A 15338-nucleotide genomic window follows, 5' to 3' on the forward strand; every position below is an offset into this window, starting at 1 on the left:
TAACAGTACAATATTGCCCCCTTTATCTGATGGTTTGATGATAATTGTATTGTCATTTCGCAAATCCTTCAGTGCACTCCAATCCTTTTGTGTCGTATTCAGGTTCTCATAATTTTTAGTTTTTTTAGTTTTTTCAGATAATTTCAGGGCTATCCTTGTCAGCTCTTCTGTCATTACTTCCTGAAATACATCAATTTTATTTCCAGCCGGCAACTGAGGACAAAACTGCGATCCAGCTCTATATTGACTGGAAATTGTTGTATCCGTTGGTAACCCCAATGTAGAGCATAATTCCTGATCCGATAGATCTCCATAATTAATGTCTCCAGAGTCTCCTATTGATTGCTGTTCCAGATGTGTTAAAGTTCTAAGAGATCCCAAATCTGATACTGTCAGTGGCAAAATCTCCTGGGATTTATTCATCCTTTGTTTCTTAATTTTAGATCCAAAGAATTCTTTTTTTGTTTCAGTTTTCTTGAGAACTTATATAAATCAATTCTCGCTGTTGCTAAGTCCATCGATGTTATAGGACAGAAATTGAGACCTTTATTCAAAAGTTTGAGGTGTTTGTCTTCCAGTTTTTTAGATGAAAGATTAATTACCACGTCCTCATTTATCGTTGTTCCTGATATTTTCCTTATTTATCTCCTTTTCCTCTTCCTCTGTGATCTTCTTGTTCTCCTTGTCCCATCTTGTTCTGTCCTCCTCCTGCACGTCTTCTGGTTTCCATATGGTACAGCCTAATTTCTCCTGAAAAATCCAATTTTGGTATCCCCCACTGTTTGTGTTTCGTCCCCCGGACTCGAATCTGAGCTTTCCATACATGAAGAAGCTCTCTCTTTTTCAATTGTTCTGTCCATATTTTGCTTCGTATAGAAAGAATCAAAACGTTTTGCAAAAGTAAAAATTCTTCTTGTCGAGTAGTCTAGCTTGTGTCTATTAAAGTTTTTTGCTTTTTTCAATTGTATTTCTTTTTCATGTTTCTCCAATCGTTTTCCCATTTCCTCTATCATTTTTTTCACATCTTCCGTAGTTTGTAAGGATGGCATCTTTTCTTCAAGATTCTTAATTTTTAATAAAGTTCTTTCCAGTTTTCGCTCAGCTTGTGTTATCAAGGTTTGCATTAATTTCATAGAACATTCCGTTGTGTCCATTTGCCATTGTCCTAATAAGTCTGTATCCATATCATTCCGGGTTGGTAATACAAAGATTCTTAAACCTCTCAGGACTCTTCCACTTTCAATGTTTTTCTGCAATGTGGCCTTTTCCCACCGTTCCAAATGCACTATTGCACCTATATTTCCTCTTCTTTATACTTGTTGAGCTTATTTCAGATGATGGATATTCATAGAAACACTCCCAGTCTATCAGAAAAATGTCTGTTTTAGACCAACACTTTTGGTTGTTCTTGTCTCTTAGTTTCTACTTACATGTCCCAGGGGCACTGCTTTTTTATGGATATAATATTTTTCATTCCTAGGAATGCAGTTTTATTTGCTTTTTCTCCAGGTTCAAAAATATTGTTAGAGCCATCAGATTATATTTCAAAGCACGTTGTGATTAATTCTCAGGTTTAAGTGTAAGAGAAAAATAGAGAGCATAAATAATCACTCACCATTTTCAAAGCACCTCCTCATGTTGAAATTGGAATGAAATCGGCTTTGGAGAGTGCAACTTTTTATTTTCTATGTCTTTCAATGCATGAAGCTTTCATTTATTTATATATATCCAGTCAAAGGGAATCGAAATTGGTGTTTTCCTACTTCAAATCCCAGAATGCATTGTCTTTAGAGCATCAGAGTCCAACAGGTGTTTCACATCTTCCGCATTCTATTTTGTTTTTCACTTGCTCAAGAAAGGGAGCCTTTGTTTTTACTTTCCATTCGTGTTACTTAAATTACTTATTTTTTGGTTCCTGAAACATGGTTCTGCTTTCACAAAAGCGGAAAAACAGAATCACCCTACTTTATTTAGTTTGAGGATTGAACAGAGGAAGTCACATGTTCTTCCTTTGTCGACTCTGTTCGTGATCCGGCATTGCATTACTCCGTTCCGGCTTCACTTCAATCAATCATATAAATTAGCTGTCACATGGTGTTTTTATTCTCTCAAATCCTAAACAGTGTTCAAACGTTCTCCAATGGCTAATATTCCTGAGTCATACGACATTCACAGTATTTTCAAAACCTTCAAACTGAAGTCTGTATTTCACCATCTGACATCCACAAAGCAGGTCCCACTGTTTTCTTAAGACCTTCAGACCGGAGTGGAGCAGAGCTTTTTGTTTCTCATATAGCCTTAGAACCCGCCGTAGCGGGCTCTACCGGCTATTAAAGGCCCGCTCCCCGCGTTAAATGCCCGAGCCGAAGGCGAGGGCATTTAACAAGGGAGAGGGACTTTAATAGCCGGTAGAGCCCGCTACGGCGGGTTCTAAGGCTATTAGAACATTCTGCCACACAGGGCAGAATGTTCTATTAAAAAACAAAATGTTCACGGAGCCCGAGGGGATTAAAATCCCCTCGGGCTCCATGAGGCTTTGTTCACAGCTGTTGCTGTGAACAAAGCGAACATTGGAATGTCGGCGCTGAGGGCTTTTACCGGCCAGTAAAAGCCCGCAGCACTCCATTGTTTTCAATGGAGCCCCCAGCATTCCAATGTTCTAAAAAGGATTATTTCACTGGAAGGCCTTTAAAAACTCCTGTGCTGTTCTCCGAGTGCCCGGCAAATGCAGTCCGGTGGCTGCACTCATTTTTTAGACATGAGTCATTACACAGCATTCGAGAGGCAATATTTACCAGCTTCTTGTGGCAAGAATGACGCCGGCCCCATCCATCATCCCCAAAGGTATTTTTATTTCCTATTTCATGTGAAGTACAAAGTGCAAAGTGCTATCCAGACAAATATAGCAACGCGTTTCGGCCTGAGCCTTCGACTGGCCATAGAGTAGATTGTGAGATCAGTGTATTTAAGTCATGTGATCACCCAACATTCGCCAGTTAAAATCCCTGACACTTTTATATCACTTAAAAGGCATTTATACTCGATTTTGTTACCCATATTCAATTCATTTGTCTCAAATGGAAATCAAGTTTATACTAAACATGATTTTTACTCATTCAGTTAATGTATAAACCTGATATAACTCAAAGATTACTACCCAATTTTTCAATGTATCAATATATCATTATATTTTTACTTCCTATGAAGTTTTACTTGTTCAGGTAAAGTACCATTTCTATATTAATTAAAGATATTAATTTATCTAAATTTGTGAGTTCCATTTGAAATGAGGACTATTCTATAAGTATATGTATCTATGTATGTGTGTGTGTGTGTGTGTGTGTATATATATATATATATATATATATATATATATATATATATATATATATTCACTTTAAAAAAAACAAAGTTTACAGTCACGTAATAGTTAGGCTCACATTTTAAACGTACCAAACCATAAATATTCATGTCAAAAGTGCTGTAATTTGTGGGGTAATTAGCATTGCATGGCAAGGGCATGGGTTATAGTTACTTAAGATAACTATAACTATAGCAGGTTGATTTCTATGGTTTGGTACGGTTAAAATGTGAACCTAAGTAAAAAGTCCCTATAACCTTTGTTTTTTAAGTGAATTTCTATGTTTTTTTATATTCTATTTCCTAACTATAACGAACCTATAACCTTTGGGGTTTTTTCAGTGAATTCATATGTTTTTTCTAAAGTAAAATAATTTTCATTACTTTACATTAATCCAACCACCACGGGGCACAGCCTTTGGCTGTGCTTGGCAGTGGTTGACCACAGGGCCTGGTCTGTGGCCAGACCCTGCAGCCAACTCCGGAACCACCCAACCCCACACTGTGCATGGCCCTTTGGCCGTGCGCTGCAGGAGTTGGCTTCGGCCTGTCTCTCTGGGTGTGAGTATAGGAGTGAGGTGGGGTGTCTGGGGAGGGAGAGTGGTTGTGACAGTGTGTCTGGGTGTGGAAGTGGGTGCATCAGTGTATTAGTGGGTGTGTCAGTGTGGGTCTGTGAGTCAGTGTGTGAGGGTTTCAATGGGTCTGTGAGTAGGTGCGTGAGTGGATGGGTGTGAGAGTGGGTGCATCAGTGTGTTAGTGGGTGTGTCAGTGTCTGTGTGGGTCTGTGAGTGGGTGCGGGAGGGTTTCAGTGGGTCTGTGAGTGGGTGTGTGAGAGGGTCTGTTAGTAGATGCATGAGTGTCTGAGTGGGTCTGTGAGTGTGTTTTTGAGGGTGTGAGTGGGGATGTGAGTGGGTGCATTAGTGTCTGAGTGGGTCTGTGAGCGTGCGTAAGGGTTTGAGTGAATGGGAGAAAGAGATTAAAAGAGAAATTTAGAGAGAAAGAGATTGAGAGAGAGAGAGTTTTTTCAGGCTTTGATGAATGATATACTTAGAATGAGATATTTCTGGACACATTGTAAAGAAAACTGTATTTGTCAGCTCCCACCAAGAAAACAGCGATGTCTTGGGGATGGGCCACCCTGAGCATAGCAAGAGCCTGTCCTGGGGGGTGGTGGTCCTCAGGACCATCTGTGGCTCCTCAAAGGGGGCCACGCAGCCCCTCTCCAATGATTTTTGCCCCAGGGAGGCAGTGGTCCCCAGAGCTTCGGAGTCTAAAATGGACCCCCTTCACTTTTTCATTGTAGCCCTGGGGTGGCAGTCCCTGGAGCAGCGGAGGGGGCGCATCTCTCGCAATTAATTGGATTTAAGCCCGGAAAGGTGGTGGTCCCCCTGCATATTACTTTAAAGCCACAGGGAGGTGGCAGCCTCTAGGGCTGCTAGGGGACCGCACGTCACTCCCACATTAAATTTGATTTAAGCCCCCCCCTGTTGCAATTCCCCCTCCAATATAACTTTGGTTTTGGACTCACAGCCTACCACAGTACACTGTGATGATAGCACTACTATTGCCATATTTTTGGATACTACTTCATGTGATTTCTGCCTTGAAAAAGTCTTGATGACGAAACATGGCAGCTGTTACTCTGTTGTTGTACTTTGAAATCATCATACCCAGAATAAACAGATTCTACTAATCACACAGATGGCTTCTGTTCATTGTTTGACGGAATTACATTATGGACTCTATGGACTAATTAGGTGTGCCTTGGTAACTCAGCAATTTATCTTCCAGTGCTGACTGGATTTCCAATCGGTACAACTGCATCCGAGGTGGTTGGGTGCAATACCAGGATGGCACCCTAAAGTACTTTTCTGCAACTTTGAAACATTACTTCCTCTATTTTTATAGTAGGTACATAGGAAGTGCGAATCTCAAAGCATAGCCACCTTTTTCTTCTTACTCTTACTATATATTTACTATATATATATATATATATATACATATATATATATATATATATATAATTCAACAAAAGTATTCACGGCACTCCATGAAGTTTCAATGGTGGTTGTTATTTTGGCATTAATAAATAGGCACTATTGAAACTTCATGGAGTGCAGTGAATACTTTTGTTGAATTATATTCCTCGAGATTGGTCTTCTCCGTCACTGGCACCGGCAGTGGAGTGCACCACCCAGCAACCTTTAGACCATTTTTGTTTTGAAGATATATATATATATATATATATATATATATATATATATATATATATATATATATATCAATATCAAATAGTGGCGGTCGCCACTGTGCATCCAGAGGCCTGCGGCCAACTCCCTGTGCACATGGATGGCCAAAGGTCATACACAAAAGAGGGTTGGGCAGCCCCTGGGATACAGGCACAGGGCCTGGCCAGACACAAAGCCCTTCTTTTGCATCTGGAGGCCATGCACAATGGGGAAGCTCATAGTCTGCAGGGTCTGGATGCAGAGTCTGATTGGAGGGCACCGCCTATGGTCAATCCTCCTCTTTGCATAACCAATGACAGTGCGTTGTGGAAGGGGTTGGTCACAGGTTGCCCCAGGGCATGAGAGCATGCTCAATTTATATTTAAAAAAACACAGAAATTCACTGAAAACAAAAAGGTTAAAGTAATCTTATAGTTAGGAGATAAAAAGCGATAAAAACTCATGTTTAAAAAATAAACAACCACTAAACATACACCACTTATAGTTTAGTGTACGATCCAAACTTATGCTGCTGTCATACACTGCTTATGACCTCACATACTGTATCACTCATGACATGTTAAATGTCATCCTTGATGACATCACTGATGACAGGTCAAATTACCTCATTGATGAAATCATACAGTTATAGGGTCTGATAGGGTTTGTGGACTTGAGGCAATTCAACAAGCTAAACCATGTGCCTGATTTTCTGTCACCAATCAAGGAATAATAGATTTAATTTCTGATCACATTCTGAACACACACCTTAGCCGTCAAGACACCCACACTTGGTGGATGCTGCTCTCTTTTTACTGGTTTTCACCCACCTCACAAACATAAGGCCTCCACAAAATTTAATTTGGGCATACCCTTTTTAAACATTCAAAAAAAGAGTTTGTACTCTATTCATCTTAAAATGATCCCCTCTTAAACGCTTCACATGGCCTGCAAATCTACGTCAAGAGGTTGACTGACAGGTATGCAATTGCTCTACTAAGATACCTGCCCCTTGGCCCTATGGACAACCCTCTGTAGTTTGCTGAAACACACCACACACACTAAGATATGCAAAATGACATACAACCTTAGAGTCACGTTTACAAACTTAGTGTGAGTTAAACAAACTCTTAGTGAGTCACCTCTACATTCTATTTTATCAAACAATCGACATCAAAGTTCTGGAAATAAACGTTCATGCCTTATGAACTTCCTCCTTACATAAAATTTGGCTGTAGCACCGTATCACAACTAGTTAAAATGGGCACGTGCCCAGAAACCCACTGGTGGCTAGTCTAATGTCAATAGACAATTTAGCTTCTCTGGCAGATTGTTTGCAGCAGGTTTTGGCTTTAAGCCTCACCTACTTTGAAACATACCTCTGCAATGCACATCAGGTGCGCTCAGCCTTTACTTTGTTTACCATAGAGTACTACTTGCACTCAAAACTTTGCTGGTTTGTAAACCTGAACCATATAACTTTCCACATGCACAACCGTGCTTGCCTCTATGGGTTAAACTCTTTCCACTGTATGCACCCACACGTATACACACAGTAAGTCTTTAGTGTATATGACTATAGGCTCTTCACTTTTTTAAACGATGTAAAGGTTGATGGAGTATTTTCAATAGGAGTATTATTGAACGGTGTCATTTGAGATGCCATGAATGAAAAAGCAGTACATGACAAGGGAGCAAGTTTAAATTAGTTCACTAAACTATAACTGGTGAATTTCAGTGTTTTTTTGTTTTTAACCGTTAGTTCGTATTTCATTTCAATACCAACTATAATGTTACTTTAACATTTGCTTTTTTTTGCAGCGAACATATATGCATACACAAACATACACCTGACCAGTGAAAGTTGTCCTCAAAAGTGACATGTGTGGGCCCTGAGCCTCATGCAGTACCTACAATGCCAATTCAGTTATTTGCACTGGGAGGCCATGCCTAGAAGCCTCTTAGAAGAAATGTCAACTATTTCCCTGATAAGGTAGTCAAGTCAGAAAACACAAAGGGGATTTTTTGATGATGTTCACTCAACAGCCGACAAAGGCATAAACCTTTGTTAAACGGGCATTCTCTTCATGACAGGTAAGCAAAACCTCAGCATATTAATTCCATTAAGGACACAATGTTGGCAATCCTTGCAGATAGCGGTAAAACATATCAGTTCTGCAGACAGAATGCATATCTATTTTTAACCAACCAAAAAGTTATTTTATGAAACCGCATGCTACATGTCAGACGACAATACAGTCCTAGTCTGCACTGTTGTATCTTGCAAAATGTTTTGTGTCACATGGAATGATCCAATAAACCACGAGCTATCATGCAGATAGATTTGCAAATTGTGTTTATTCTTCACACAATGTTATCGTACATTTATTTATGAGCTGCATTTTTTGCCTGCTGAATTACATGCCTTCCAAACGCATTAGGACCTTCAACTCCGATGTTTCATCAAAATCCCAGGCAAACAACATAATTTATAAAGTGAATTTATGATAAAATTGTGTGTAGAATAAACACATTTTGCAAATCTATCTGCATGATAACACGCGGTTTATTGACTCATTGAACGTGACGCAAAATGTTTTTTACAACGTACTGCAGGGCGGACTAGGACTGTATTGCTGTATGACATATAGCATGCAATTTTAAGTTCTTCCAGTTCTTTGGATGAGGGACCAACTAGTCCAATATACTTGAAACTACTTGAAATTCAGTTTCTCGAAATTGTTAACACTAAGATGTGCCTCGAAGAACCATTACATTGTCCTTTTATTGAAACCCCAATATTGAAACTCCACAGTGAAACACTGTTCTCTTCTTATTACTGCTGACAACCAAATAATATGGCCTTGCAGTTTTCAAAAATATGTCTTCGTTTGTGAAAAAAAGAAAAAGGTTTCATGCTTATATCGCAAAAATAAACATAGAATATTTTTTTTAAATACACAATTGCATTGTGGGTAATTACGTTTCCAGAACACTTGAAGGGCAGTACATGACCATATAACAACGTTACTTATTAGGAATCTGGACCATATATAATTTTACTTGTTAAGAATCTGCTTTATTATCTTTATAAGCCTGCTGAGGATGAGTAGTACCTTGGGAAGACCCTTGGGCTGTTACTGTGTGTCAAACTAATCATGAATCAATCACAATCTACTTGTACTAACATTTTTTTGCATAAACTCAGGTCTCCTAAACAAAGCATAATTACCAATGGTGCTCTGAATTTTCAGATGTTTCAGATGATTCTATGAATCGAGGTAATCACCTAACTAAATTACATCTCTAATCATGTATGAAACATTCTAATGTCTACAGTAAAACTTTGTGTATTCTACAATAATAATCAGATCCAAAACCAAAATTGTAGCCTATCTTTCAAGTCTTTAAAAATAAGCTAAAGGCAGAGGCTCACATCAAGACATGAACAATTTTAACAATATGTGAATATAAACTCCTACTAAAATTCCTATGTATCAGTTTTCTGAGACAAGTCAATACTAATAGACCTAGACAAAGGTTTATGACACACCTGTCCTTTCTTTATTGATCTAGTGCACTTTTATTCATGTCTGTAGGTTATTAGTACAATCACTGTTTTCTTATAACTCCGTTTTTCAGATGAAAATTTAAGCTACAACTACCACATTTGCCCCCTATATGTTTCAATGAGAAACTACTAGAAAAATTAGTGTATTTAAGGTTGGCATGTTATATGAGTTTTTCCTTGGCTGGCGGTAATTAAGTACAAACATTTGAACATAACCAAATGTTTACATTACACCTTAATTGTTTTTTAGCTTGTGTGACCAATAAGTGATATCACGCCCATCCTCTTCTCTTGAGGAAGAATTTGGGATTCCTTGTTAGGACTAGATGGAAGGCTAGCTGTAAACCATTATGGTGCCTCCATACTGCATCTAAATTTAGGAATTAAAGCCTCGAGGAGATTTACTTCATATAAATGAATTGATCTAGAACTCACTCATTCAGTACAGAGAATGCTCAAGTCTAATATGGCAGCAAGGCCAATGTCAGAGAATATCTACAATGTATTTCAAATGAAAACAAGTAAGGAAATGTAATCAATCAACAGTATGGATTGGAATTCTTCACCAATACATGCACTATTATGTGGGAATCATGTTGGGACACAAGGGCAATTGTAGCACATGAACATATGGTATCCTGTATCTGGCATAGATTAGCTCTATTACAGCTCCCTTAATCACTTCAGCAGATAAACCCTACTTTGCACATATCTGATATGCTCTGGGTCGTTCAGTGCTGTCGTTTTAAATTGCTATCGAAAGCAATATGGTAAAAAACTGCAATGGCTCTACCGACACCATGAGGTCGCCCAAACGTTGCAATCCTCTGTACAAATTGCACAATAAAGGATCTATGTCACTAGCATCCAGCACCTTAGTAGTTATTTAATCTATCTCGGAAGAGTGAAAGGATGATTTGGCCGTCACGGTTTATGTATTCGACAGGTTACATACTCAGATGTGTGCAGCCGATGAATTCGTGTACTGTACTTTCCCCTCTCAACAGAGTAGCTATAATGTTCCTCTTCCTACAATTCTCCGAGGGAGAGTCCCGAAATCTTGCATTTAAAATCTGTAAAACCAATCCTTTAAACGCCGAAAGATATAATTATCGGAAACAGTGATGACTTACCATAATTGTAGTTTCTTGCCAAGTAGGTTGTTAACGAATGTTTTGTCTTTTTACATCTGCACCGATCTTAACAAGGAATGAAAAAGAAAAGAGGCAATCAGGTTCTCTTTAGATCAGCGTGAGCACGCGCATGGGACACCGCCATTCAGCAAGCATACGCTTTGCGGCTTACCGAGATGTGCGCTCTTACAGTCACTCTCATGGGGTCCCTCCTGGACCATCAATTCATCGGTGAAATTCGACACCTTCCCATCTAAAACAGAAACCAACAACTCGTCAATATTTGAAGAGGAGTAACGCAAATGGAAATCAAAAAGGAAAGTGCATGAAAATCCATCAAAACCGACCCTGATACATTTCTGTTGTATTAGTCTCTTTAGAATGAGCTAAGTGTATTAAAATACTGGCATGTTCCAAACTGAATTTTCACGTGTAGAAAATGCCATGGTATCTCACTAAAGTGAAACCCATCAGAGGCTGGACTCTTACGCCAGTTTCTGCAATAAATCTTGCATTGACTGATGTGGTTGTCAAGTTGTCTCTTCATGCCCTTGTGTAACAAGCTATAATGTTAGTGTTGAGAAAAAGAACGCACGCAAAGTAAATGACAAAATATAAACAATTGCTCCATTATCGTAAACTTTCACATGGTAATCAACATGCCACACTTTCATTCAGAGGTGCAGCTTCTGTGGCACACAGCGATTTATACAAGTCTTTATTCAGGTGGCAGAAATATGCACACTTGTGAGATTTTCCAAATATCAGACTGAAAAACTCGTTCTTTAAAAATGTTTTATCTGTTGTATTTAGACTTTGAGAAGTAACGGTGCCCTTCTAGTGGAATCATTTGAGGTTTACTCTTTAAAATATTACAACTCCTAGAAGCGCGCTCTTCTGACATATCAGTGACTTCAGCAGAAACAATTCTCATTTTACTGACGAATGTATTTAACTCTGAAAGATTATTACACTTGCACTGAGCACTTTGAATGTGTATATTACATGCCCCTTATAATAAATGCCAACCGATGAACTCACTTTGCAGTCTCTTACCTTCAGGGAGGTCGGTCACTATGGCTTCTGGTGATATGCATACACCCCGGTCATACACCGGTAGATCATCACAAGCCAAGCTCTCAGGCCACACATGGTTGTATCTTTTCATGAGGGGTTCACACCCATCCCTTGCCCTCTGGCATAAGGATTTACAGGGCTTGATCGGGTCGTGCAGGAACTCCAGTGTGCAGATGGGTGAATACATTGCACAGAGGAAGAAACCGAGCACAGGGCTACAGTTGATGTTCACCAGCTCTTCGTACTGCTCAATAGCCAGGATGGCATTTTCCTGCGTGCTGTGATGCAGGTGGTTGGGCATCCGGGTCATGTTCCATGGCATATTCTTGCACATCGGGATCCTAATGGCTTCGCAAGCAGCAGCATGCACTCCCTGATCAAATCTGATCCACAGGACAAGAGTGGCAAATGCTGCCAGCATCTTTGAAACAATTAGTCTGCTTAAACTTCGCAGATTTGTTCTGTTCAAAAGACAAAAACAAAAAAATGCAGTTGGGAATCCTGTTGTTTAGTCTAGAAAGTTCGCTTGATGCCGTGGCCTGTCATTCAATCTGAAGTATGACAGGCAGATTTAGAGGACGTCTCACCCTTGTGTTCATCACAAGGAACTTTTTTGTTGTCCAGTCCTTTAGAAGTGATCTGATTGCAGACAGCCATGGAAACTGCAGGAAGACTTTTATACCAGAGCCAAAAGTGACGTGGGGTCTGTCAATTTCTTCGGGGGATGCATCATTCACCTTTTTTTCTTCTCAGCCAGGGTGACATCATCTCTATTGGTTTTAATCCCATGCCGACATCACTAAATTCCACATCGGCTCCCATCACGAAGTGCAGACGTCCTTTTTGATGTCTGCAATAAAAAAGAGAAATGGCTCTCCCACTCAATTTCGATTTTGTAGGTCGTGCGAATAAAAAAAAAAAGAAACTGAGAAAAATGTTAGTCATGCACAAATTGCAAAGGCAGTCTTACTTGTGCTGTAGTCCGACTTTTTTCCTCTTTCCCCTCTCACGTATGCTGGATTTCCAAAAGTGCCAGAACATAAACTTTTGCTGTCTTTTATCCTGTTTTTCTTTCCATTGCCGGAACAGGGCTAAGACTTCCTTCTAATTTGTCCAAGATGTATTTATGCAGTTTCACTTTTTTTGAGGCATACGAGTGAATCTAGCATCGCAAATGCTCTTTAGGCAACCGATAGATCGTGTGTTATTTCACCAGCAACTAGGGCTCCTCTCCAGGGTGCAATTATAGATCGCACAGCAGACGACAGCCTTTAAAGAAAGTTGTTTGCAGAGGGCCTGTTGTATTACTGCCTGCTTCTTTTCTGAAAGAGGGTACATGGGGCAATTACAATGCACCTCGTCCCTGTATAAATCAGTTACTGTGGGGAACAAAAGAAGCACACAGGCACGAGGAAAGCTGCACTGCGATTGCAGTGCGTGTCCTTTGAACAGTGTCTGCACATGATTTTCAATTAATTCTACTCGATGTCAGGACTGTGGATATACGGTGCAGCCCATGTTCCCCTTCAGCACTTCAATCAATTAAGATTTGTTTTACTAGTAGGATGCCGTGATTTCAATATTTCATCCCCGTCGACTTCTTGTTTTAGCTGGGGTGAAGCCACTGAAAATTGTGTTCTCTTGACAAGTACTTTCAAATCAGCACAATCTTCCCCTTTTTGTGTGGGTGCATTTACGGTCGCTCCAAGAAAGCTCACAACTCAAGGAGATGTCCGCTGAAGCCGAGCCTCAAGGTAAATGTCATTAATATCAAATAGAAAATTGAGGGCTGCCCTGGTCACTGACATAAGGAGAAGTGCACCTGCATAATTATTTCAATCAAGAGGAATACTTTAAGAGGAGCTTTCAGTTTAACAATGACGCAGAGAAAAAATATAAAGATGGTTTATCTTATAAGAGTGTTAAAAATAAAATCTCTGAAGAAGATGTGGTGGTCACTGTTTAACCGGCCAATTTACAGCACAGACACTTTTAAAACTACATGACAGAAACCCACTCATACGTTGTTCCGAAGTAAAACACGTTTGGAATATAAGACTGATTCTCTTGAAAGAGGAATTACCTCTTCTCCCCCTTCCTCGTCCCATTCCTTACTTGATGGTGGATTGTGAGCATTCACTAATATGGCTCACTATTGCCTAAAGCTGTTTTCTATTGCTATTCGTAGGACAGGGATTAATCCATAAATCCCTTTTCTCCTCCCTTTGCTGGCAATTCTTTTTGGTGGCCTGCTCGTTTCCCGACAACTCTTGAGAGTTTGCAGGAGCAACTCATTTGTCTGGTGCTACAGACCCTCTACTAAATTAAGAGAGTTTTATATTTGTTTTAGTTTCCATGCTCCTACTATGTAGACATGCTCCTCATGGTTATATTTTTAACCAGGGGCATAGCTTAGTCATTGAGATCCTTTGGGGGGAGCCGCTGATTCTGAAATTGCACAACTAAAAACCAGAGGCAGCTGGTAATATATGAAAGTGGTGGGGCGAGCAAAGTGCCCCACTGCATCCCAAAACACATACATAAAACAAACATTCAAAATGAAAACACTTGCATGCAGTATAATAACATTAAAATAAAAATAAATGTACTTACCCAGGCTTCGTCCTCTGCATTCTTTGCAGTTTGTGGCTCCGACTGGCATGAATAGAAGAGGTAACTTCCCTAAGCAATCCAGACGCTGCTCTCATGCTATTAACCAGCATGAGAGCAGCACCAGGACTGTATGGAGTAGGCTGGCTAGATGCTCCTTCAGGCCCCGTAGGCCTGTGCTTGGTCATGGACAGCTTCAAAATGTGCATGTCAGTTTGGATGGCGAAAGTCTGCAGGCCAAACCAACATGCACATTTTGCAGTGTCTGTCCAGTACTGCTCTAGTCCTCCATTCAGTAGAGGATACACCCCTCGTTTCTCAAGGCTCTACGGCAGGGTGACAGCTGCAGCGTCCCTTGTGAAAAATAAAATGGCAATTAAATAATTTCATTGCCATTTTATTGTTCACCTTTAGTGCGGCTCCCGGGGGGCAGGGGCAATGCTTTCCCGCCCTCATGGAGAAACCGCTGCTGCTAAAAATAGTATGCCAAAGGGTGGAGGGATGACGAAGGTTTGGGATGGATTGTTCCCATGAAGACAATGGTCCAGATTAAACAAAAAATAACAACGTAAAACCTCTTAGTTAAATGAGGAAAACAAGAAAAAACAACAAAGACAAACCAGCCCCGACTCAGACCCCCCAGACCCAACTCTCAAGCCAAGAACACATTTATTTGGGGAGTGTAATATCCAGAACACCACGCCACATATAGCTGCGCCCCTGTTTTTAACATCTGGGAATTTAACTTTTTCTGCTTTGTTGTTGTCTTCGACTGTGGCAGACCCACTGATGAATATAACCAGATACGGCTGTGGAGTCAGTCCAGTCTTCGTCGGGACTCTATATTCATGACTGCACAGAAGCCATTTGTGTATTGTTTAACCAGTCTGCCTGGAGTGCCGCTCGTGGGTTTGTTATGTAAAAAAGTGTCCGCTTACTGCGCCGCATTTCTCTAAGTTTTCAGACTGCTCTCATCACTGTGTGGAACCTGAATTTTGAGAACAACACTACTGTTCATTTCTTTGCTGTGGTACAGTGATCAAGGTAGACGGACAGCCCAGATACATGCAGGTAGAGTCGGCCTTTGATAATATAGCACCCTCGGTGTGGGCACAGAGAAATGTGGTGCCCTTGATGATGGTAGAGAATTAAAAGAGGCAGCAGGGGGTCCCTTTTGTGTTCACTGGTCAGTACCTGGATGGGCAGGGCCTGGCCCCTGAACAGAAGTATCCCTGGAACGCCCCAGCTCATCTAAATCACTGATAGCTTAGCTGTCTCATGCAGATGATGTTTTTATTGATGTATGTCAGCAGGGTTCAGAGAGTTAAGGAAGGGCAAGGAAAGGGGCTACAGCGGTGT

At 40.3% G+C, this 15338-nt stretch overlaps 1 protein-coding gene across 1 annotated transcript in view; it reads right to left on the minus strand.

Annotated features, from left to right (window-relative positions):
- SFRP4 (secreted frizzled related protein 4) overlaps positions 1-12219 on the minus strand; it is a 315946-nt gene extending 303727 nt beyond the window's left edge. Inside the window, exons 1-3 of the mRNA XM_069215629.1 lie at positions 11349-12219; positions 10465-10545; positions 10293-10358 (exon numbers count right to left, since the gene is read on the minus strand). Coding sequence (XP_069071730.1) covers positions 10293-10358; positions 10465-10545; positions 11349-11790 — 589 coding nt within the window. The 5' untranslated portion in view covers positions 11791-12219. The remainder of the gene's footprint in view (positions 1-10292; positions 10359-10464; positions 10546-11348) is intronic.
- Between the last annotated feature and the right edge of the window lie 3119 nt (positions 12220-15338).

Source organism: Pleurodeles waltl, chromosome 2_1 (genome assembly GCF_031143425.1).
Source record: "Pleurodeles waltl isolate 20211129_DDA chromosome 2_1, aPleWal1.hap1.20221129, whole genome shotgun sequence".
Taxonomy (NCBI): Eukaryota; Metazoa; Chordata; class Amphibia; order Caudata; family Salamandridae; genus Pleurodeles; species Pleurodeles waltl.